Genomic DNA, 25,913 nt, shown 5'->3' with positions numbered 1-25,913 from the left:
CTGCTTTATATATTTTGTAATATATATGTATGATATATAAATATTCAAAATTCTAAATACATTCCGATTTCTAAACGAGTTTTTAATCATTTTAAAAAATTGAAGCACTAAAAGGGTTGATTTTGGAATATCAAATTTTATCCCAAATAGATTATTTCATATAAGAAACAGTACCCTCTGATAACTTGCACAAATGCCTGGTTAGGTACCTTAATTTTTTTTGTGAGTAAACATATTAAAGTAATAATTCTTTAATGACAAAATCTTGGAAAAAATTATATATTATTGAGGAATGTATCATCCATCCTTTAACTGAGAGTGTGTCAAGCAAATTCACTGTATTATTAAATGAATTATTTCTCTTTAGATGGCAGAAAAAAGAAAATGTCCACAATAAAAACCACTTCTGGACGGAGAAGTAAAAATACATGCATATCAAACATTTACGAAAATTAGCTAAGCTTAATTAAGAAAAAAAAATATGTTAATGTCAAAAATAATCAAATTAGGTATCTTTGTCAATTCATATATATATATATATATATATATATATATATATATATATATATATATATATATATATATATATATATATATATATATCAATTTTCAGATTTCTTCTGATGAAGAAATTGACTTCAATGGCAACAAATAAAAATATAGAAAAAATGACAATCTAAAGGGAATGTACAAAGTTTGGAATGGTCTTAAATCTATAAATGTAAATCATGCAATGCTGATTTTGAATCTAGTGTAAAAATCAATTACAGTATTTCATTAAGACAAGATTAGTGGCACACAGGTTAAAAAAAGCAATTTAGTTTCAGATGGCACCGTATTAGTATAGTACATGTATGTATGTAATTTTTTCAATGCGTAGGAATAAATGCTAAATAGAAAGTGTAACATATTAAAAGCACTCAACTAAAAAGTTGACAATGTGTTCAAAGTTAAAAAAACAGGCCATGAAAAGAAAACATTTAGCCATAAACTAATTTTCCTTATCAAATATTTTTTCAGTACAATTCAAATTTTGAGAAACTATAAGACAAAATAAGTTCATAAAAAAAACACAAAAATCTAGCACTCCTTTGTACAGTAACCACTGTTTTGTGTGTTTTTCTATGGAGTGACTGTAAAATTATTTACTTTGTAGAGGCTTTCATCACCAATCCTAGAAAACAATATATAATCGAATTCAAGACTTCCAAGAAATATCAAAAAAGATATTTTAAAAATATTAAAATCTGATGTGTATTCTGGCCCCTACAAAAATAAATGATTTCACAGAATTTATGACTAGGATAGCACATAATAAAAATTTTATACAATACTGTTGTTCTACATGCTGAATTAAAAATAAATATATAACAATATGACAATGGAATGGTCTAAGGGAATAAATACGTCAACTTCTCTGCAAACTAACAACATACACACAAAACTCTTAAAGCTTATCTCTGCTACAGAAAAAACAAAAATTATAAACTCAAACAATGACTTACAGGACACACAGAGAAAACAAAGATATTCCCAAATAAACTTTCTCAGAATTTTTTACTCCAATATTTAGATTAAATATTTTTACCAAACAATTTTCCTTAAAAGTCTATGCTAATAACAATCTTTAAAATAATTCATTTGTTTGTTGAACTTGATTTTAACTACTTTGTAGAGAATCCCATTATGTAAAAGTTTAGTAAAATAAATTCTAAAAATAAATTAAAAACAAAATAATACATGTATGTTCAAACATACTAAAAAAACTTACAAAGCTGAGAAATGTGAGTTTGAAGTGTTATATGGTGCACAGTCAGATACAGTCATGCTCTCATTCAATCTTTTATAATCTTGATTTTTCTTTCTTTCAGACTTTGTGTTGAAAATTTTCTCTCATTCAATCTTTTGCTATCTGAACTTTCTATCATTCTTGCTCTATCTGTCAACACTTTCTTCTTCCAGGGGGAAAAAGAGTTTTCTCTCTTGACAAAACTTCTTGTGTATTGGCCAGTCTCTCTGTTGGCAATATGCACCACAATATCTGAATATTAAATGAAAAAGCAATTCTTTAACATCGTGATATCAAGACCTTGCATCAATTTCAAACAATTCCCAACTTTCAAATTACTGTAAAACAACAAAATTAAAATGATTTCTGTGCAACAAAGTATGCAAAATTGTATAATAACTCTTGACATGAATTAAAACTTACATTTTCTCTTAAGGTCGGGCACCAATGATTATACATTTATACATTCATGAATTTTATTAAGCAATTTTTCAAAGAGCCAATATGACAGACCTGACTTCTTGACAGCGTCCACAGATACTAAATTCTTTAACTCTCTTTTCCATATTTGTACAGGGAGGGTAGTGACATTCATAATAAACACAGACTTCATCTGAATCAAAAAAAAAAAGAATGCTCCATAATACACATAATCTTGAACCCAAACATTAAATTCCAAAGTCTATATCATTTATTTCCAAATTTTTTTATTTTAATAAGCAGTCTTAATATTAGATCAAAATTATGGTGTTCTAAATGCTTTAAAACAAAACTATCCAAATGATATATATCAGTTATTCACTTTGAATTGCTAATTTACCATGGTCTATATGGATATTTTCTCCATTGGGACTGAACTGTTTTGTGTAGACATGTGTAGCTGGATAGTGCTAAAACAAATAAAAAGCATTAATCAGTAACATCAAATATCTGTGACAATAACTCAATACCATACAATTTGGACCATGTGAACTATTTTAAAACTAGTAAGAAAAATTAGCCTCTTTATATGCACAAGCAAATTAAAAGAACAAGGATCCCCACTTTCAGTGTCTTTAATAGTGATGGGATGCAATAAATAATGGCATGTTGTAATTGTCTTCTTTGTATATCCTTTCTTGTCTGCCCATTATTCAGAAAAATTTAAAGTTTTGAAATTTTAAAAGATATGAATAAAGTTTTCAAAATCTGCAAAAAACTTCAAGATCAAGGTCATTAGGTCAAATATTGTATTCATATCAAATCATAACAAAGGAATACATTAAACATGCTTATATACCCATATATAACATGCGTCTGTAACATTCAGAGAGAGATGGGGTAAAATGTATTGATTTACATGTAGTACAATAACTCACACATTCTATAGGGGCCACTTGGAGCTGTTGAACTGCCATCCAGTACAATGAGTGCTCCCTGTTCTTTGTAGAGGGGAGGTCCTCGTAGACAAGTTGTGTATCCACGGGAACCAGCATCAGGTTCTCCAGGCGATTGTCCACTGACACCCCATTCTTGTGGACCACCTTCCAGCCCGCTGCTATGCCTCCTCGATGTCTTTCCCTGAAAAATATCAGATATGTCAAAATTATGCAATCTTCTTTGCAATAACTATGGCAATGAGTATATATATTTAACACATCTCACAACACATTAATTTACCCATAATTTAAATGAAAATGCTGAAATTTAAATTACAAATACAGTTGAACTTCGGTATCTACAACTCTCGAAGTATCTCGAACTCTCGAATACCATGCATATGTCGAAGTGATTTGGAAGTCTCAACCAAATGTATATTCTTTCAGTATTTTACCTTTGATATCTCGAATCTTTGGATATCTTGAAGTTTTTTCTCAGTCCCATCAGGTTCGAGATAACGAAGTTTGACTGTACACATATTTTTATGCCCCTGTAATTGAAGATTCAGGGGTATATAGTTTCTGCCCTCTCTGTCCGTTTGTCTGTTTATCCACAAAAACTTTAACCTTGCCTATAACTTTTGACTGGGTGGGGCAATGACTTTCATATTTCAGAGATATATTCCTTGTGACTAGACCTTTCTTTGGGTACCACCAAATTTGACCTTTTGACCTTGGAGTTTGACACACTTTTACACAAAAATACCAAACTTTTACTTTGGCCATAGCCAGTTGTGCTAGGACTTTCAAACTTCACAAATGTAATCCTAGTGACAAGGCCATTCTTAAGAAACCAACAACTTTGGCCCTTTGACCTTGACCCTGGAATTTGACCCACCATAAAAAAACTTTAACCTTGGTCAAAACTTTTGAAAAGGTGACACTAAAGCTTTCATGTTTCACATTGTATTTCTTTTGAGAAGGCCTTAACTTTGAGTATCAACATATTTGAATGTATTTGAGAGAGTTTAACCTTTCAGTTTGCTTATTATGTTGCCATAGGCATTAGTGTTTCACAAATACATCTTGTTTTCATGAGGGATTTGAACTCACATTTTATCAAATGTGTGCCATATTTCTCATGGGGAGGTAATTAATGTTTGATGTCATGATTTTCAAAAAGATTATTTCTGCAATCAAAACCAGGTTACACCCACAACATAACTACTTTGTATCATGTCTACTGATCATTATCAAAGATATTTTAACAGCAAATGGAAATTTAACCACTGAGCCAGAACTCACAAGTAAACAGCAGTTTAATTAACAATCTCTCAAGCCAGGGCCATTATCTCGATTGATCTATGACAATCCACTCTAACATACGGAGGAAGAGAAGGCTAAATGCCTATTGATCCTACACAGGAGTGTCTCCAATAATCTTAATTGATTAAAACAAAGTGTTTTCTGTATACAGCTTATGAACAAACTGCTGCACAAACACCACTAGATCAATCAGTCTCACTGTTTTAGATGGTTATTGTCATATTCTTTGTTTAGAAACAATAAACAGTGTCAGATGATAGGAAATAGATCTTCTTTCCTCAATAAGCCATTTCTTGAGTACATACTAAACTAGGATGTGACAACTGTGCAACTCTCAACTGAAAAGCTGTCAATACAGTCTTTTTACCCATTTATAGTAGCCAGCTACATTTTTCTTATTAAGAGCATTAATATTATTGTCTAAACAAGAGCAAGTCATAATAAACAAACTGTTTTCAATTAATATTTTGCCTTTTTTTCTTAAAATATTTCAGATTTAGTGACCACTTTGTTATTTACTTAAGCTACTGCCTTGTTAATCTCTTTATTACATACGAGCTTTCTTAAAATAATGCTGGTATCTGTAAAACTCATCTGGGCTTTTGCAAAATAAAATTTCCCTGATTTGTCTTCATTATCTGTAAGGCACCGAACATCCTATATATGTACACACACTATGACTGTGTACAAAGAAGATTATATCAAGGAAGAAGGAACTTGTGCTACTGATGTAATATACTCTATCCATTTACATTTAGTAGAGACAGTGTTATCTAACAGCAGAGTCCAATACCTCATCACATCCATGTACAATGGTATATACATGTACTAACAATGATTCATTTTGTTTTGCGTAAAGCCCTGTTATATATGAACATATCATACAATTATGGACTTCAGTGTAGGTCGATATGTGGTTATAAGGACTCATGGCAATTGATATTGACTGAAGACACAGAAAGTGATAGCGACCGAGCCTGATAATATAAAACATGTACTAAATATTACCATAAGAAATCATGTAGAAATTGGCCTGATTCCTTTCCCTTCAATAAGTTGTATGTGTAAGCAAAGATATTGGCACCATTGCCATCTGGATCAACTTCTACTCTGGCCTGAAAAATGAAAAAAATAAATTACTTTAAACGTTCAGTAATATATTTTTACTTAAGTGTACAAGTTTGCGAATTTTACTTTAAATTCTGCTAATAGCTGAACATCAGTTTTCAAAAACTACTGTAAATAACTTTCACTTTCCCCAGAACTTAATTTTCACATAATTACCCTGGACACTCTGCTCACAAAAATCTTATCCTTGCACATATTTTTCTTAGCAAATATATACAACAATAACTTAGAATTACTGAAAATTTCGTCTCAATTTAAAATAGTAATTATCTTTCTCATGAAAAATTAGATGTCATGGAAACTAATGATCATCTACAGACTTTAAATAATTTAATTTTATTACATGATGTACTGTCCCAAACTACCTCAGGGGTCAAACTTTGAACAGACTCAAATCTATGCTATGTAATGAAGCTTTCATACAAGATTAAACCTTTTGCCTAAGGGATATAGAGAAGATTTACAATTAAATTTTCACCAATTCTTAATCATCTCCCCCTAGAAAGCAGATGTGACCTTCATTTGTAAACTCTTCAATCTTAAGGACATACGCAACCTACCTTACCTACTGATAATTTTCCAAGATATTCTAAATTTAAACTTATAATATCATTACATGTTCTTAGACAAAAAATCAGCATGCGTTTCCAGGGGTTTTGAAAAGATATCGAATTTTGAAAATTTTTGCATTATTCAAATAAAAATATATAAAAATTACAAAACATAAATTCCAGATTTTTTTTCATCAAAAATTGTTTTTGAAGAGTTGTACAAATACATATATAAACATTAAAAATAGTGTACACAGGCCCTTCATTTAGTGGAACTCTTCAACTCTAGGGAAGAACCCAAAAAAGTTCAAACTACGTTGCGTATGACCTTAAGATGCTTTGTGACAAATTCTGTTGAATTGGCTCAGTGGTTCTGGAGGATATGAAATTTTGAAATATATAAAAATATATGTAGATTCATTTTATATAGTTTTTCAAAAAATTGAAATAACATTTCTGAGGTTTTTTTGGGTGGAAAAGTGATTTCTACTGCATGGACACACAGAGAGACATTGAAAACAGAGTCTCTTATGTCTGCCATACAATGTGGAAAAAATAATGTTATACATTTAAAAAAGTGTTATCTTATCTCTCTAAATGGTCCCAACTGTAAAATCTTTATCCTTTAAATCTTCAAGGTAGTAAATACTATAGAAGTACAAATTTCTGAGGGGAAAAAATTAAGTTTTGGAAAATTTCATGGGCATTAAATTTCAGTGTTTCAAGAGTAACCCTATTATATATACAGTCACATAAATATCATGTGGGATTTAATTTCATTAATAATTTTTAATTACTAAATTAAATCCCAAACGAATATTTCTACTTTTACAGTAATAATTTACTAAACATGCCTGACTATTTAGCAACAAAAATTAAATTAATTTTGTCAAGTGCCCAAGTATGAACAATTTGCTAGCTGATTCAAGAACTGCATCGATTAGATCCTACATGTCTTAGCAACAAATACTGCTATCTGTTCTGGATTTAAATCTTTGATATAAAACTGAACAATCTATCTGTTCAAACAGGGACTTTAAACTTACAGTACAATATCTTAGCCTTATTTTATCAAAGAAAAAAATCAATCCTCTTCCCCCAACCCTTTCAAACTAAAAAAGTGGTATTATTGATAAAATATTACCTCAAATGCATACTGGTTGATGAGACCAATATCTCTTTCATCAAGAAGGGCAAATTTTACCTGCAAGAATCAGAAAGTAAAAATTGTTTTAAAAGAACATACTTAGAAGTCTTGATAGTTAAACTTCTTCATTTTTTTTTTTTTTTTTTTTGGGGGGGGGGGGTTACCTTTGCTTTGCAACCCATAAACTTTTATAAGTTAAAAACCTAAAATGAATAATTTTAAACGTTACAGATATAAAGAAAACAATATTTCCTTTACAAACGTCTAAATTCTTTTCTCTGTTAGGCCATAATAAAAATATTCCTAGATTCTCATCCCCACCCGCCCTGATTTTATACCCCTGCCTGATTTTTTTTATTTCTGTTTTTCTTCGTCTTAATTCTGATCAGGATCGGTATTCATCTACCATTCTACTTTCTTTTTAAATCCCGCAAAGTCGACATGATTTTGACAGCTGAAAAGATGGTAATTGCTGTAATACATGCGTATATATTTTAAACAAGGTTCATTGGTTGAAAAAGATTGGTGATGATGTGAAGTAAGAGATAATTGAACCTTTACTATGACTTTTATTCGGGTATTGTAGATAAAATAACACCGATTGACCAGGTCAATAAAAAATCTGCAAAATTTAAAAAATAAAAAATAAAAAATAAAAGCCGCCCGCCCGCCTCGATTTTTAAAAAAATTCGGATGAGAATCTAGCAATTTATTTATTATGGCCTTCCTAATGATGAATGAATATGTATATTAATTTTATACCTTCAGTGTACATGCTAAATGTTTGTCTAATGAAGGTATCCTAATAAAGTTATAAAAGATTTATCTACAACAAAGTACAATCATAGGTGTTCACAGCCCCCTAGTTTATCTACAAGTATTAACAACCTTTTATGTCTTGTTAACAGTTTATCATGTACTTCATGTATAAAAGTGACAGCATCATTAGCACCATCAAAAACACATCATGTAGGAGTTAATTAATCAAGCCTCCTACAAGCTAAACAAGTGGGGCATACATGTAGGCATACTTCATTAAAATTCTACATACACAAGTGCATATAGTATATTTTATATGCCAAAAGAAAAAATATACTTTAGAATGTCAGACTGTCCCATTTTCAAAGTCTTATACCTCATGTTTTATATTATACAAATTACAATTAACATGAAACTGAAATATATGAGTTTTAAATTACTTTTTAGGTTCATCACTGTTAAGAAAATCAAGGACCAAATCACCCAAGTATGGTATTCATCAATAATTAAAAATTTTCATTCCTCGTTTCATTTAACTTTGTCTGGGGGCTAACAACACATGAACCATATCTGTTACTTATGAAAATCTGAGAGGTTGTCCTGAACACCTGTTGGACAATATCAATAATTCACCATCTTTATCAGGAAATGAGGTTATAGATAACTGAACAATGGACACAGATTAAGTCTCATGTTATATCAAATCTGACCCACCATTAATAAGCCTGCTTTAGATAAGATGTAATCCTCAGACAGTGTCAACACAATCAGCAGACTTTTACTTACGCTTGCTTTCTACATTCTTTTACCAGGTTTATTTATCAAATAAATTTCTTATCAGCCCTGACTGATATACTACAGTTAAAAAAAAATTCATCAAGATTAGAGGTTGATTGTTGCTGAAATGCATAAAACTGTATCTTTTCTTAAGTGCATGTTTTCAAGATTTAACTAAGTCAAAGCAATGCATACTATACTCCTTAAAGCCTGCAATCATCTCAATTTTTGAAATTTGGACACTAAATGTTGTCACGGCAGCATGTGCAAGCAAGAACATATTTACAAGAGAAATTTGTCATTTAACAAAGGCAATTGTTTGGTGTATAGAAAGTCTACCCTTGTTTAATGGGCTGGTAGATTTTTGTTGGCAATATCATTTAATCTGTCGATATATTGTATCTGAAGTGCAGTGAACGGATCCAACTTAGACTTTTAAAACAAGCAGAAATTTAACACTGCCCCGTAGAATACAATAGAAACTCCATTATGGTGTAATAAGTACCCCAGGAAAGTAAATACTTTCTGAAGATCAAATTTTATTTTCACAATGTCAAATTTTTAAATTGTTCACACACATTTTTGTAAACATTTAAATTTGACAGATTTACAATCAATATTTTCATTGCTTTCCTAAATTTGCATTCATATCTGAGAAGTCTAGTTTTGAACTTCACGAAATAAACTATTAAGATTTTTAATGAAAAAAATTGAAAAATGATTGAATGTTGCTATGAAATTCAGAAATGTTGGATATTTCTTCCCAGTTATGGACAGTTGTCAATCCAATGCAGGCATTTTACAAATTGCTTCAACATCAAATGTAATTATGCCCTTCTGTGAAAAGTGGCAGATGTTTTTCCCTAGGTTTCAATATACTGTAAAGCCCCTACACACCACAGTCCATTAAATTGCATTATGTGAGCTGTAGATGTAAATGAGGGCAGCTGTCACCATATGCCAACTGCTAAATTACAGAAAGGCCTTTTTCTCAATTTTGTCTATCAGCTGTTACAAATAAGGCCACTTTTATTGAAAGATCTGAGCCATTCACAAACAATGCAATATCCCAGTTTATACTTTACTCCCCCCCCCCCCACAATTCTCAAATGTTCCTTCCATTTTTCAGGGCGAGGCAGTGGCGGATTTAAGGGGGGGCGCCCCCGGCGCGCGCCCCCCCCTAAAATTGTCAAAGTTAGCGTAAATCAAATATGTCTACTTGGTAGACCTCATTTTCACCCTTCAAAATCTCTAAAATCCAGGAGCTTCCGGGGGCTTCGCCCCCTGGGCCCCCACCAGGGCTTTGGTAGACCTCATTTTAACCCTTCAAAATCTCTAAAATCCAGGAGCTTCCGAGGGCTTCGCCCCCTGGGCCCCCACCAGGGCTTTGGTAGACCTCATTTTAACCCTTCAAAATCTCTAGAATCCAGGAGCTTCCGGGGGCTTCGCCCCCTGGGCCCCCACCAGGGCTTTGCCCTGGACCCACTGGGGGCCTCAAGGCGGCCCCCCAGACCCCTTGCCTATTTTGGCGCCCCCCCCTAACTCCAAATCCTGGATCCGCGCCTGCGAGGGATGGGATGGTTTGGGGGTGGTTATATTTATACTTTGATTACCAGGTACATTTTTAATTTAACTGAATTAAATTACAAACTTTTTTCCCTTGATATTTAATTAAACTGTAATGAATTCTTACACATATTGACATGTATGAAATTCTTCGGTTAGTAACAAATTGTGACTAAAAATATTTGGAAAGAAATGTTCTTCTAAATATACTGAAAAAATTAAATTATAGCAAAATGTTTTTTGGCACCTGTAAAATTTTATTTTTAAGCAATTAGTGATTTTCACACGTACTTAAGTAGGCTAATCAAAGCCAGTTGAAATTCATTTCCAGTAAGCTAATTTGAGCAATTGACATTATGCTGTCATCTTCGAAAAAAAAAATTCTGCTGCTGAGATGGCACAATTAATTATGTAAATGTTTCTCTTCATCAGGCCAGACTGATGTGACAATATTGTAACAGATAGTATCAAACACTAACAGCTGACATAAAACATCACGTTGTTTCCATTAATTTCAAAAGATTGTTAAAAAGAAACAATAAAAAAAGTTATCGTTAGAAGGGGATCACTAACTCAATATAAATTTCGATATATTGACAAAATGAAATGCATGCGCCATGTTGTTTACTTTCACCACAGGCGCTCTTCACAATCTGTAGTAAATTTCTCACCTTTCCCGCGGCTTTTCCTAAACTAACGATTCCTAACTTTTGACCAGACATTGCAAGATTAATCCTCTGCTGCTGGGAATCTCTCTGGTCCCGATCTTTCTGCTGTGTGCAGAACAACGTGCGTCTGTCACACCAACTCCATTCTCCCTTTCAGCTATTGTTATCGTCGATGTACCACGTGCAAACAAAACGCAGTTTCCCTCCAATGAGCGGTTCGCGATTTACCGTTCCAGTCGAGGTCAGAGGTTATGTTTACATTCTACACGTGACAAACGGGACCTGAAAACCCAGTCATATACATGACTTTCCGCAAAGACATCAGTAAATGTTCATGTATATATACATAAATTGTTTATAATCCCAACGAGTCTGAGAAAATAAAGTTGAAAAATAAAAAAAGGGGTGGTGTAAAATTTGTTTAAGATATTTGCAGAAATTGTAACAATTTTTTTTAAACGCACAATGTAAAACATTTCCCATAGCACATTAGTTTTTACTTCTTAATTAAAATTTAGCTGTCCATTTGATGGAACGCTGTACTTTGTATTGATGCAGATGTCATGGAGATCACTCAGTAGAACAAAAACAATCTCAAGATGTTTCAACATTTTTAATGAAACAATGTGTTAAAGCAATTCCTAATTAAACACATTTTTTTATTAAATACAAATGGCAAGTAAAAATACAATTACATGTACAAACAACCGAGACAGGCTTTGTCTGCACAGTCTAGCTCCCATTTTTTTTACTGAATTTATGCAACTGACTGTATTCTAATTGCATGTATGATATGTAGAAAAGCATTTTTAAAAGTAAATACCAGGGTAGATATTATCTCTTTATTCTTAATAAATTAATTCCCTCACCATGACCTTAAGTTTAGGAGATATTAATAATATTTTTAATATAATGTATGTAAAAACATAAAGCACATAATATCACATAATATATCACTGACAACTAGGAGGAAAAAATTATTCCAAAAAAGAGAACAGTTTAAAATATAATAGCTCATTGGAACAGCTAGGAAATATGTTATAAATCCACAAAAGACCATGCAACTAAAATAGCTGAAAGGTAATTAAATAAACTGTTTCCATAAATAGATGGTTTTTGGGGTTTTTTTTGTAAATGGATAGATCTGTAAGTCTAGCTGATCTGTATGTCTGTCTGATTTTATTGCCCAAAGAGCTATACATTTTTGCAGCAGAGTGCCAGAGTGATAAAAATCAAAACTCATCAGACCAAAATTTTTGTGCTTATATAGGTGTACACTCAAACAAAGATATAACATATTAATTAAACACTTATCAATATACTCATGCAGTCTTGAATTCTCATCAGTTGGTATCGGAGTTGTGATGATGTATTTTCTAATGAGTATCACAACAGTATCAAACACAAACCAACAAACACAAAAATATATTGTCACCTTTAAGGTATAAATATACAAAAAGATTAGTATTTGTCAAACAAGTAATAAGGTCCATGATATCAGTATATGTATAAATACATGTATAATTTAAACTGAACAAAGAGAAAAGAAAAGGAAACCGTTAGTAAAGAAATGAATGCATGTAAAAATAAATCCAGCAAGCTAATTCTGAGAATCTGTGTCCCATATGCTCAAGGCAAAAAAGATCTACACAATTTAAAGCTTCTTGAAATATCGCCTGGAAATGAAAGTTTTCAGAATGTTAATGATTTACAACACAATTTTTACCTTTTGACCTTAAAATAAATAAGGATTTTTCATAGGCGGCTGGCCATAAGGAGTTTTGGTATAAAATGTCATTGCTAAAGCTTAAAGGCTTCTTGAGATATCATGCAGATAGAAAGTGTTTATAAACAGACCAAAAATTTTGAATTTGTGACCTTGACCTTTTGAACTTCCTTAGGCCATAGGGAATTGTTGTGCATAACTTCTCTGCAAAAGCTCAAAGGCTTTTGTTACAGACACACAGAAATACAGACAAACTGATGGACAGACGACAGAATATGAAATTAATATCTCCCACTTTCAGCAGGGGACAAAATGTATTTGGCAAACTAGGAGATCTCATAAAGAGTAGTATATGATCATTGTAGCTGCAGAGCTGTAGCGTTGTTTTTATTTATTCATCTTTGATCATAATACTACAGATCCCGATGTGCAAATAAGGTGCAATTTATGGCGCAATTAAGATTTTTTGTGCACTGTTTGGGAGATTTTCTCTTTATAGTTATCTCTACAAAACATTAAACCCACTCGTTTTAAATTTTTTGCCATACGACAAACATTTTTAGACAATTGAATTTATCAATCTGCAGAGAAGACTATAAAGGGTTGGGAGGTGGAAAAAATATACATGTTGTTAAGTTTTTTTTAGAATGAGGGAGAAAAAGTTGATTAACCAATGTGGGAAAATGGAAAAATTCTCCCCAACAATGTGCAGAAAATCTTACATTGCCAAAATTTCACTTTATTTGCATTTTGGATCTATAACAATATGGTCAAAGACTAATTTATAAAACCATAATGCTACAGTTCTGCAGCTATGATTAAGTACACTTAATGAAATAACACTATGCAGCTTGTACAGCTGTCTACATGTTAACACCACATACACAGAACACATACCCGTGACCTTTAAAACAAGATTCTAATGCAATTGTTTTGTAAAACACGTTTTGATTGGTTAAGGCATGATGTTTGAAGCCGTAAAACGAGCATTAACGAGAGTGAAAGCTTTCCATTGTGACGTCATAATAGAGCGACGCAAATACACAATGCTCCATGACGTATTTCATATAACGAAACTCAACAAAATAAGACGTAAACAACAAACAAAATGCATGGATTGCATTAGAATGGGAATAACAAATCTTCTAATTTTGTATTTGTGACCGTTAATGCTGATTTAACGGTCGCAAACATCCGTTTTACTGGCTCCGCTTACGCGTCGCCGGTAAAACTCAGTTTGCGACCGTTAAATCAGCATTAACGGTCGCAAATACAATATTAGAAGATAGTTATTCCCTAAACTCAAAAACAGATCTACATGTAAGGCAATTCATGATATGTAAATAAAAATAAGATCCATTCTGACTAAGATATTACTGTATACAGGGAAATTTTCGCCCCTGTTTAATTTTCGCCCCTTTCGCCCTCGTCGGAAGTGGGTGAATTTAAAATGGGGCGAATTCAAAGTAAACAGCATAAAATCTTTAAAAATATACCTTCTGGGCAAATCTAAAAGGGGCAAACTTGTTTCCGAATGTGAAAGGCAGAAATAACACGGGGCGAAAATAACCCTGTATGCAGTATTCTATTGCAGTGGTACTTTAATTTATCTGAACACAGATATGTTCTAAAGCAATTTGTCCGAATTAAATAAAAAGTTATTTTTATATTTGGTGGACATTATAAAATTAAAGTGTATATTCTTTTTCTACAGAAATTGTCTAGAATGTGAAATGATTTAAGGAACAAAGTCTTGACTGCATAAAGCATTTGTCTGGTAATGCTGTATTTTGAAGATTTTTAAACTCTATAAATCTAAGACTTTTGGTGTTAAAACTGTCCTGTCTGGTGCAGAGAGAAATCGTCTGGAGACATCTGGAGTGAGATGATGCCAGAGTTAAAACTGGACACACATAAACTGAAAAATAGGTATACATCATTACATACTAAAAATCTTCATTATCTCTTCATGCCTATTACAATAAATATGGAGGGTGTATGGTGGCGTACCTGAGATCATCGTAACAGATAATGGAGGTCAGTGGACCAGATCCAGCAACAGGGAAACAGGTCAGACACTCTGCAGGACCAGAAAAAAAATAAACATTACTAAACTTAAACCTTTATTGGAAACCCCATATAAATGTGTGAAAGCTTGTCATTCTATAGGGACTAGAGTAATCAAAATCATTTGGGAAGTTGACAGTGAGATAGAAATTAACCCTGTATCCCATCGATTAATTAATATATTTAATAAGGTTTTAAAATTAGACACTAAATTATTTAATCACAATAACAGATTCAGGTTTATGTGCAAACCTTTGGTGTTCATATCCCACAGTCTAATGGTGGTGTCCCTTGAGGTGGTAGCTATGATCTTTTTTCCATCAATGGACGGCAAGAAAATGCAAGATTCCACAGCTTCACCGTGGTCCCTATATTCATGAACTATACTCCTCCCTCGTAAATCCCATAACTGAAACACAAATACATGTACATTGTATCCAATATAGAAAATTGCAACTGCAACTAGTGAGGAGAAGAATGCAATAAACCAGAACAGAATTTGAACCCCTAACCCCTTGAATTAGTAGTCAGGAAAAGGTGCTCTACCAATGGAGCTATCTGGCCACAAACAAACAAACCCATATGACCATTACACAACAAATGCACAGAATTACCAATGTTTGCCACCTATTTTATGCTTAAATGTATTGTGAATCAAAGCATCATCATCATCCTTATGGGATCAATATGCATCAGTTTTAAGCATTTCATGATATTGAATGTTAATTTTGTTATAATTTGGGATGAACTTTGACCTTACCGTGGCCTCACAACCTTTGCCACCAAAACCATTGCTGCATGTGACACAGTACAATCCATCTGGACTGACATCACATGCCATCTGAATATAATGCTTCCTGGGAAAACTGTGAACAACTTGAAGGGTTCTTGTGTCAAATAACCTATCAAAAGAAAAGAATACATTCTTGCTGCTACAGTGGCATTATTGTACTTATACCATGAAATAAAATATCCATACTAAGACCATTTTAATTGACCCAAAATTACAATCAAATAAAAAAAGCTTTCCCTATTCAAAAAAAATTTGTCATATTAAGATTTCAGTGTTAAATTTTGCCCAAAATGGAAGAAAATAAGAATGAAATTTTTGGACATGTTGATGAACATATTTTAATAATTTAAAAAATATTCTTTTGACTAAGCATCATAGATAATTTAAGATGGTGTCAAATAATTTCCCCAGAGTTTACCTGACTTCTTTGTCTTCTCCAGTCTGAACCAGTAAATGTGTGCCTGGTACAAACTTCACATCTGTCACCTATTTAACAAACATTTTATTTGTCAGTACAATTAATGCATTTCATGGCAATTCAACAACTCTGAAAATCTATTCATATCTTAAAATAAAACTTATAAAAGCTGAGGGAGGTTCCACCATAAATTTTCAGGCAGAATTAATGTCCCATAATACCCGGTAATATTCCTGTGAATATTGTGTTTTTGTTACTTACTAAGCCCTTGTGAATATTTACAAGTGTTTTATGCTTGACAAGTCCTGTGAATATTATAGTGTTTTAGTCTAACTTATTGTCCGTGGATATTTTATTGTTTTATTCTTTCTAAGTTTCTGTGAATATTGTACTATTTAACTCTTACTATGTTACTGTGGATATTGTAGTGTTTTATTTTTACTAAGTTTCTGTGGATATTGTACTACTTAATTCTTACTAGGTTTCGGTGGATATTACTCTGTAAGAGACACTGAGCAGTGTTTACATCCCAGATCTTCACATGATTGTCTCTAGATCCACTGCACAACCAGGAATCATCTAAAAATAAAGTCATAAATGAATATTCTTTGAATACAAGGTTATTTAAAAGCAATAAACAGACATTGAAAACATTATTTTCAAAATAGGGTCTACAATGTACTTTTAAAGCATTCGAATGTATGACGGTCAACTTCGTATTTTTTTATTCTAAATACTGTAGATGTGGAATATATTACAGTGTTTTTAATTTCACTATGTTCACGATTTTAGAATTTTCTGTGAACTTTACCAAAGTTCACTTACCATGGTTCAAATCAATGGCAGTCACAACAAGGTCATGGCCATTGAATTCCTGTAAACAGTTCGGATTCCCACTCCTCCACATTTTAATGGACTTATCTCTTGATGCACTGAATATGTTGTTGCTTGTTTTACCATTCCGAATCTTTGTAAATATTAACATAATGCTAAAAGATACTAGCATCCATAATAATATGACTAATAGTTATAAAGTTAAATGACTATAGACAAAACTTAGTCAAGTTATTTTGAGTACAATTTAAAAAAAAAAATAAATTAAACTTGTAAACATCACATATAAAAACCACCTACCTTTGTTAGCTCCCTTTCATGACCTGTCCATCTGTCTATTAAATTGTGGTTTTCATAATCATAAAGGGCTACTGTCTGGAAAAATGCAAAAAATATACTTAACAGCTATCAATCACAACTGTTTTAAATATGTCACAGGCGCGGATCCAGAAATTTTTTCCAGGGGGGGTCCACCCCAGTCACAAAAAAATCCAATCCCAGAAATTTCTTGACAAGCAAAAAAAAAAATAATAATAATAAAAAAAAAAAGAAAAAAAAAACAAACTCACCAAAACATCAAAAACCTATTTCGTAGGGGGGGTGGGGGGGGGGGGGTGGGGGGGTGGTGGGTAGTGGTGACTTCTATTGCCTCAAATCTTTCACTTTTCATACCCATTTCATACATATTCGCGTTTACCAGGGGGGGTCAGCGTTTTCCACAGGGGGTCCACAGTAACTTTTGTTCTTGTTTTAGTATATACATTTCTTAACCTGCTAAATTCCAGGGGGGGTCCTGACCCCCCCGACCCCCCTCTAGATCGGCGCATGTGTCAGCTACATTTGTATTCAGATAAGCATTACTACTGTGTAACACCCATGATACCTTATCTTTACTGCATGATAAACAGAGGCCTGGTTGTACAGGGGAAAGGTGAACCACAGCATCATCATGCACTGGGGTCTTAGCAACGCGGCAGGCCACAAGTCTACTATCTGATTCATTACTGTCGTCCCTGGTCTCCGAAGAATCTGTCGTACTTTTCCGCCTATTAAATCGATGAAAAAATTTCTAGTATTTCCATATTAAACATTATGCTTAAACGTCTCCTGCAGCTTTAGTCCGCACAATAAAATTTTATTTTATTTTCTCATACACTTTGGATTGATTAAAAGTTTCATTATTAAAATAAAGCTTTTATAGTGTTGTTTACAAATATGTTTCTTTTATTAATAAGAAATAGAGAAAAAAGAAATTATGTGATTATGCATATAGTCTGTCGAAAAATGTAGACACACAATTATATAGTTAAATCAAGAACTTTTGCCGGGCCTGATACTGATTGAATGACGATGAAAAAAAGGAAATTCGAACATTAACTTTTCATGATAGATCATACTGATTACCCCTTTTTACTCGAGCGCTTCCTTCCGAACAATTTTCCAAAGGACTTAAACATCTGAGCAATATTGTCACTAATAACACATCACGTTAAAAGCAAGTACTCTTGTGTCATTTGTATATTTGTCTTCTCAACTTCTTTTTGTTTACGTTCGCCTTGTTCGTGTCAGGTTAACTTGATCAAGGTTGGGATACTAATATGTTAATGCGTTCGTAATTTATTCGACCCATACAGGTAGTTTTCTTTCCTTTTATGTAAATTATAAATATTCTCTTCAAATTATAACTACCGGTATTCTATTCAACGCACATTTTATATTTTGGTTACTTCAAACATCATTCTATGATAAAAAATGTTTATGTCACTGCATAACTAATCGAAGATGGGCACACAGCAAACATGAAATTTCCAAAGCTTCCAAGTGTATAAAAATCAAATTCAGTTTGTAAATTTAATATTAAGGGCAAAGTTACTATTGAAGAGTACAAAATTACAATAGAATTTTCTGTGAAAAAAAATTGCATGATTAGATAACTCCCCAAACCCCGACCCTTGGGCCATAAAGACCTTTCTTGATTTGGGTGCACTGGATTCATTAAGAAGTTCACAAGTTTTGTACCTACTGCAGACTTTTCAAGAGAAGAAGCTGAAAATATTATAAAGTTTCTCTGAGTGATGCATGACTGACAAAAACAAATAGAGATCTGTCAATTGTGTTACACAGTTTAATCTGATTTTGATTAGTAAACTATATTCTGTGGACATGTACCACACCAAAAATGTCAAGGTAGTGACTAGTGAAATTACAAAGATAAGCAGTTTTTACTGTTTAACATTAAAACCATTAACTATGTATAGTTCTACATTACATAGAGCTTCATTGAACAATATTTGATACTGCTTGTAAGATACAAAATAATGAACACCTGTAAACAGACTAAAACAATATTTGAAATTCACTTTTAACAGTTTTAATTGATTATAGGAATAGAATTTACAATGCTGTATTACATGTACTTAATATATTCCTCATGTCTGAGAAATTTTTATCACAGGTTTAATACTCCTTTTTGTCACATAAATGTATCTGCATTTTTTTTCATATGATCCTTCTGTTGTGCGACATGTATATCCCATATGTGATTATAATACATTTTTTTAATCATAAATCACATCCAACCACAAAACATTTGACATCCTAATATATATTACAGATGCAAGCACTTTGCTTTAATTATAAAACAACATATCATCCATATCATTAAAATATATGCTTTAAAATTTCCATCTGATCTAAAAGTCAGTAATGTCTGACTTAGCTATCCATGCAACCACAACTTCTAAAATAAATAGTTTCTGTCAAATGCATCATCAGATTTGTGACAATCATACCATGGATCCTTGATTTCCAAGCCCCAATAAAATGTATATTCAATAATTTGAAACATCTACGATGTCTTTTCTACATACATTTTACAGTGGATATTTTATAGACTAATTCATGTCAATTTCATATCAACGGATGTATGTCACATATTGGTTTTTGCATAAAAATGGTGAGAATTATCATGAATTCACACATGAAAACAAGCAAAAAACATGATTTCTATGTTTAAACATATGACACAAAGAATCTCCCATTGGTTTGTGGTTGGATATGATCTATCCACCTCTGTGTGTCAGCTCAAGTTTCTTTCTCTATCCAAGACTCTTAGAACATGCACACAGCTCGCTGGATACTGTAGCAATCATATCAAACTACAATCCTGGTGAGAGATCTTTATGTATAAAATGAAGAAAGATAAACATGACATATATGAGAAAAAATATGATTCACAGAACATGTATCTGTGAATATTTGCTTGCTTTTAACTCTCTATTCTTTGAAACATTGTAACAGTGACAAAAAAAATCCATGTACATGTACATATATAAAAATATAAATTTGGGAAAAGATAAAAATATAAACAAAAATTGATGACAATTTTGTATACTTCATACAAGTTGAGTTTATACTTTATCAGCAAGTATCATGAGTATGTAATAATTACTTTTTAAAAAAATACATATACCCGGTATACAAAACAAATAACACTTATGATGGGCTGCTAAGGATGCCTAATGTGTTACTTTATTTTTATTTGCCCTACTGCCCCCTGGTCCTAAAATTTTGATATACAGTGTACACTTTATAAAGATATACAAACATATAAATTTTAACAATATCCTGATATTATTCAATTAAGATAAATTAACTCCCATTCTATAGATCAACCTATCAATCCAATTTTACACAAAATCTTGGAGAAACTTGTATATTCTTTGGTTTTGGTATTCACTTTTTTTTTTTTTGAAAAAAAGCTTATAACCAACTCTACTTTATTTCATACTTATCTAACTCTACTTTATTTCATACTTATCTCCCATCAAATGGCAGAAATGCACTAAATCTGAATCTCCATCACAAAAATAGATGCTTCAATTTAAGGCAATATGGAGAAAAAATAGACATAGCACTATGTGGTCTTTGATAGCATGATTGAGAAAGAACAAAATGATCACTAAAACACATGTATCTGGTCTCTGTGGAAAGTAACCATTTCATCGTCCAACGTTAGAAGAACCTGAAACAAAAACATTACTGCAAGTATTATTTGTAATCTAATATGAAAGCAGCAGAATTATTGATAAAAAAAATTTGTTATTTAAATATTTTTTCATCATCCAATTTCTTAATTATTACAAAAAATGATACAAATGACAAATATACCACAAGTATATTATCAAAGAGGACCCATTTAAAAAAAAATCTATATTATGCAAATTGATGGATCATTGTGACCAGATTGAGGTATAACATTCTTTGTGGCAATTATATGGCATCAACTGAATTTTGAATTTCATACGTTTTTGAATATTATCAATTGAAAATGAAAACAATTTGTTAAACTCAATATTAAAGACCTGACTTCTTGCAATTTAACAATGTACAGTATATATGAATTTTTTTTTATATACTATACATGTAATTCCTTAAAGCACATTCAAAAACAAATGTGTTTATATGCTTGTAAGTTTGGGTTGTCATGTGATAATCCATCTACATTGTGCCAATATTAACGTTCAGAATTTGATACAAACAATGCCTCCAAATACATATGTACTTCTTTATTAGAAATATGATAATATTTGATAACAATTGAGGATTATTTACCAAAAAGGAAAAGAACAATGCAATGGAGGAAAGAAAATGCCAAATGTCATGAGCATCATAAAATTCCAGTAGCATGCAGTCTCTGTTTCCTTCTCTTGATCTAGAAGGGGTTTTCTATATGAAAAAAACAAAACAAAAGAAATTCATTATGCTTTTAAAAATACAACCAGAAGTCTTGTCAATAAAACAAAGATTCAAATCTCCCAGCTTTGAACTTATAGCATAAGGAAGAGAAAAGTACTTAAGCAGCTTCCACTTATTTGAAACTAAATAGAATAATGATCGTTGATAAAGTCTCTTTATGTTCTTAGTGTAGTCTACTTGTGTGCCAAGTTATACTGAAATCAATACCAAAACTGTAGGAGGAGTAGCATTTTGAAACAATTTTACAGACATTTCTATTTTTAGTAACCACGGCAACACCGTTCATCAAAATTAAAATTCAATATACAGAATTATGTATCTTAGTGTAGTCTACTTATGTGCCAAGTTATATTGAAATCAGACCAAAACTGTAGGAGGAGTAGCATTTTGAAACAATTTTACAGATATTTCTATTTTTAGTAACCATGGCAACACCGTTCATCGAAATCAAAAACCGATACACCAGACTAATCTAACTTAGAGTATTCTTCTTGTGTGCCAAGTTATAATCTGAATCAAAGTTTGAAAACTCTAGGAATAGTAGCATTTTGAATTAGAATTTAGCACAGAAATTTCTATTTTTAGTAACCACGGCAACACCGTTCATCAAAATCAAAAATCGATACACAGAATTACTGTATCAAAGTTTATTCTACTTTTTGCCAAGTAATACCTGAAATCAGACCACAAACTGTAGGAGGAGTAGCATTTTGAAAGAATTTCACAGAAATTTCTATTTTTATTAACCACGGCAACACCGTTCATCAATAATCAAATAACCATAAAATGTCAAAAGTAGGTCACAGTGACCTACTTGTGTGCCAAGTTATACTGAAATCCCAAGGTGCCTAAACTGACAAAAGTAGCGTTTTGAAAGAATTTCACAGAAATTTCTAAAGTTAGGTCACCAAGGCACCACCGTTCATTCTCAAAAACCCAAGATGTCACAACTGAATTATGTATCTGAGTGTAGTCTACTTGTGTGCCAAGTTATATTGAAATTAGCCATAAAATGTAAAGGAGTAGCATTTTGAAAAATTGTTTACAGACAGACCCAAGATGCATCAACTGACAAAGTTTGATGATTCTTAGGAGGAGTGCCTGAGCATTACTATTGCATAAGCTGTTCTAGGTCACTGTGACCTAGTTTTTGAGTTTTCTATAATCAAAAAAACCCAAGGATGCCATCAACTAACACAAAGTTTGATGATTCTAAGCCAATAAGTCCCAGATATTTAAATAAAGCTTGATAAAATGTAGAACAGGTCCTGAGTTATTTTTGGTCATCACTCTACCTGCCAAAGATGTCAGATTCATAAAGTTTGATGATTCAAGGCCCCACACAATGACAGCTCCAGCAATAATAAGGCCAGCAAGGAGGTCAATTTGACCTACATTTTGGTCTACATTTTTTAAAGACCCTACTTAAAGTTATAGATTTGCAGATAAATCAGCTTATTTATATACCTGTATTCTCTACATCCGAAGGCCATTTTGCTCAACTGAAAAAATAATTTAAGCCTTTTTTTTTTTGCGGAACGTATTATGAAATGAATTAAAATGTTTACAAGTAATTTTCAGGTACCTACGTGTTTGCATGGGCTATGAAAGTCACAAGAAATAATAAAATCCATTTTATTCAGTGTGCATTACTGTTAATTAATGAAAATTGTCATTATTCCAATTTGTCTAAAAAACAGCATTTGAACTTCACGTTAATTTTGCGGATTGCTTGTCTGAAAACTTTGGTCGTTGCATTACATTGTTGCGTTTCCCCCGGGGGTCATGATTTTCTGAACAAACTTCCGAATTTTAAACAGACGACTTGTTTCAATTTCTGCTTCGATTTAAAAAATAATGGATTTATTGCTAATACGAGAGGTTAAGATGTTTTAAAGAATTTTATCTAAATATTTCAATTTTATTATTTGGTACCATTCGTTAATATACAAAGCCTTATTTTTGAACAAACTATGAATTTTCCTACTTGGGCATGCTTCCATATAAATTTTTACCAATCATGCTTGGCTGTTCTTGAGAAGAAGATTTTTAAAGTATTTTCCTATATATTTCTATGTAAAACTTTTAAAGACCATTAGATGCATCTACTACCAAGTTTGATGATCGTAGGTCTGAAAGTGGTAACAAATTATGAATTTAAACAATTTGAAAACAAATGCCAGCAAAATTCAAAAAGTATGATCAATCATGACTTGGCTTTCTTGATAAGAAGGTTTTTAAAGAATTTTCCAATATATTTCAATTAAAACTTTGATCGGCCATTGTGGCCCCGTGTCTGAAATAAGGGGTTATGATTTTAAAAGGATTAGTCATAAACTACCTGAGGTCACAGTAACCTATTTGAATATGATTGTTCATGGACTAAGATGCATCAACTGAGAAAGTTTGATTTTACAGAATTTGCCAATATATTTCAAATTAAAACTTTGAAAACAAAGTCCCCGCAAAATTTAAAAAGGGGTCATGTTTGAACAAACTTTTGAATCTACACTATGATGTGAAGTTCCATAAGAATATGCATCAACTCATTTGCTGATCCTGTTCTTATAGAAGAAAATTTAAACATTTTTATATATTTCAATTTAGTAAAACGTTGAAGTGACCTTGTGGCCCCGCCCTTTGCCCCAGGGTAATTCCCCGTGCTAATTTTAATCTACTACATACCTGGGGATCCTTCCATATAAATTGATCAATTATGGCTAGGCTATTCTTGAGAAGAAGATTTTTAAACCAGAATTTTCCTTGTATACATGTATTTCTTGTTTAAGGGTCCCAAACCCTTATTTGAGTATAAATGGTAGCCTTTGGGCCAATGATACCCTTTGACAAATTTGGCAAACTTGATTCTAAGGGGTTCTTGAGTTATGGCCCATAAAAAAGTTTCATCTTTCACAAATGGCCATAGCAGTGGTTTTGTGCCTTTGGCTCAGAAGAAGATTTTTAAATAATCAATTTTAAAGTTAAAGATTTACAGATAAATCAGCTTATCTTGATGAACTGTACCCTATATATTCTGAATTAAATTGTTTAAACTGGAAAAAAAATTATAATTTTTGGCAAACTTTTTTCAAATACTAAGAAAAAGATGTAAAATATCAAAATAAAGGTCACTGTGACCTAGTTTTTGGTTGACATACTTGGAGAATCTAGGATATCCACAAACTGACTAAAGAGCCATAGCTGCTTTGTATAGCTAACGGCATGGTCAACTAATGCATTTTTAAAAAGCTTTCAGCTCAGGTGAGCTAAAAAGCTCAAAATGTGTACAAGTGTGTAGCTGATTAAGGACCCAGGATGACAACAAATAGTGACAGGTGGACTTAAGTGACCAACTAACAGACATACCTTCATTATAATGTAGAATGTACAATAAATCATAAGATTTCCAATGAAGATTCCCAACAGATAAGTGGCAAAGTCTGGAGAATGGTACACAGCTCCATAAACTGCACTGCAAAGTGGATTAAAATATTAAGTATACAATGACAAGTCTGAAAGGACTCTGATTTCGTTATATTATATTATGTACATTTAAAGCATTTCCTCACATTTTAAATAGCTCTATATTCAATCTGGTGACATACTTTAACCTAATAAATTATACTTAATATACCTACATTACCCAGTTGATGATATTTCCAAACACCAATAAAATCATTCTATCCTAAAAATATTAGACAGTTCTGATAAAAAGAGGATATTTAAACACACAATTTTATTTGAAAAGAAAAGAATGAATATTTCCATAAAATTGATATACATCTTAATGGGTATAACTGCATTGTATACTTTATATAAGTATATAAGTCAATAAAACAGTACTTACTGGATACATTGGTCTCTTACATCTCAACATGTCATATCGACATACCATATACACTCTTCTAAAAATTCCTTTATCTGGAAAATTAATAGTTAACAGTTTTTTTTTGGGGATGCTACAATGTACTGTATTTTTATGAACATGAAAGCCTTTACTTGCATTCCAAAGAAGAAGACAAACTCACCTACTCTCCATCTTCCAATGAAGTAGATTTGAATACTAAGAACTAAATAGAACAACATGTATACACAGGCAAAGAAAATCCAAAATATATTGGTCCCATATATCTGAAACAGATTAAACATATCCGTTTGACACTTACAACATACATAATCTTAATAAACAGAAATAATCATTGCACAATTTCAAGTGCTTAATATATGTTAATGACTAAAGAAGGATTT

At 32.0% G+C, this 25,913-nt stretch overlaps 2 protein-coding genes and 1 long non-coding RNA gene across 3 annotated transcripts in view; all 3 read right to left on the bottom strand.

Annotated features, from left to right (window-relative positions):
• Positions 1–257: 257 nt before the first annotated feature.
• On the bottom strand, positions 258–11,258 carry LOC134233358 (zinc finger MYND domain-containing protein 19-like). The gene is made up of 7 exons (XM_062715323.1): positions 11,073–11,258; positions 7,297–7,356; positions 5,482–5,588; positions 3,148–3,349; positions 2,610–2,679; positions 2,303–2,402; positions 258–2,041 (listed from the first exon to the last, which is right to left on the bottom strand). Exons 1-7 carry the CDS (start codon positions 11,121–11,123, stop codon positions 1,936–1,938), a joined length of 696 nt encoding a protein of 231 aa, XP_062571307.1. The 5' UTR covers positions 11,124–11,258; the 3' UTR covers positions 258–1,935.
• A 3,240-nt stretch (positions 11,259–14,498) lies between these two features.
• Positions 14,499–25,913, bottom strand: part of LOC134233366 (SID1 transmembrane family member 1-like) — a 28,959-nt gene continuing 17,544 nt past the window's right edge. The window contains 14 exon segments of the mRNA XM_062715331.1: positions 14,499–14,713; positions 14,806–14,875; positions 15,115–15,271; positions 15,623–15,764; positions 16,074–16,141; positions 16,552–16,652; positions 16,899–17,040; positions 17,208–17,282; positions 17,791–17,953; positions 18,312–18,364; positions 25,032–25,137; positions 25,304–25,350; positions 25,513–25,586; positions 25,694–25,796. Coding sequence (XP_062571315.1) covers positions 14,626–14,713; positions 14,806–14,875; positions 15,115–15,271; positions 15,623–15,764; positions 16,074–16,141; positions 16,552–16,652; positions 16,899–17,040; positions 17,208–17,282; positions 17,791–17,953; positions 18,312–18,364; positions 25,032–25,137; positions 25,304–25,350; positions 25,513–25,586; positions 25,694–25,796 — 1,389 coding nt within the window. The 3' untranslated portion in view covers positions 14,499–14,625.
• LOC134233355 (uncharacterized) lies at positions 19,263–21,635 on the bottom strand. The gene is made up of 2 exons (XR_009984978.1): positions 21,522–21,635; positions 19,263–20,931 (listed from the first exon to the last, which is right to left on the bottom strand). It is a non-coding gene; the product is annotated as an uncharacterized LOC134233355 (long non-coding RNA).

The sequence above is a fragment of the Saccostrea cucullata genome, unplaced genomic scaffold (assembly GCF_032062105.1).
Source record: "Saccostrea cucullata isolate Sc308-1 unplaced genomic scaffold, CSIRO_AGI_Scuc_v1 ctg636, whole genome shotgun sequence".
Classification (NCBI taxonomy): domain Eukaryota; kingdom Metazoa; phylum Mollusca; class Bivalvia; order Ostreida; family Ostreidae; genus Saccostrea; species Saccostrea cuccullata.
Note: the sequence above shows the minus strand (reverse complement) of the source record. Positions and strands in the feature narration are given on the sequence as shown.

Coding starts and splice junctions, on each gene's coding strand:
- LOC134233358 (XM_062715323.1), bottom strand. CDS start 11,123: ATGTCTGGTCAAAAGTTAGGAATCGTTAGTTTAGGAAAAGCCGCGGGA. Junction 7,357..11,072: donor TAGGAAAAGCCGCGGGAAAG/GTGAGAAATTTA, acceptor TGATTCTTGCAG/GTAAAATTTGCCCTTCTTGA. Junction 3,350..5,481: donor TTTCTACATGATTTCTTATG/GTAATATTTAGT, acceptor GATATTTTTCAG/GGAAAGACATCGAGGAGGCA.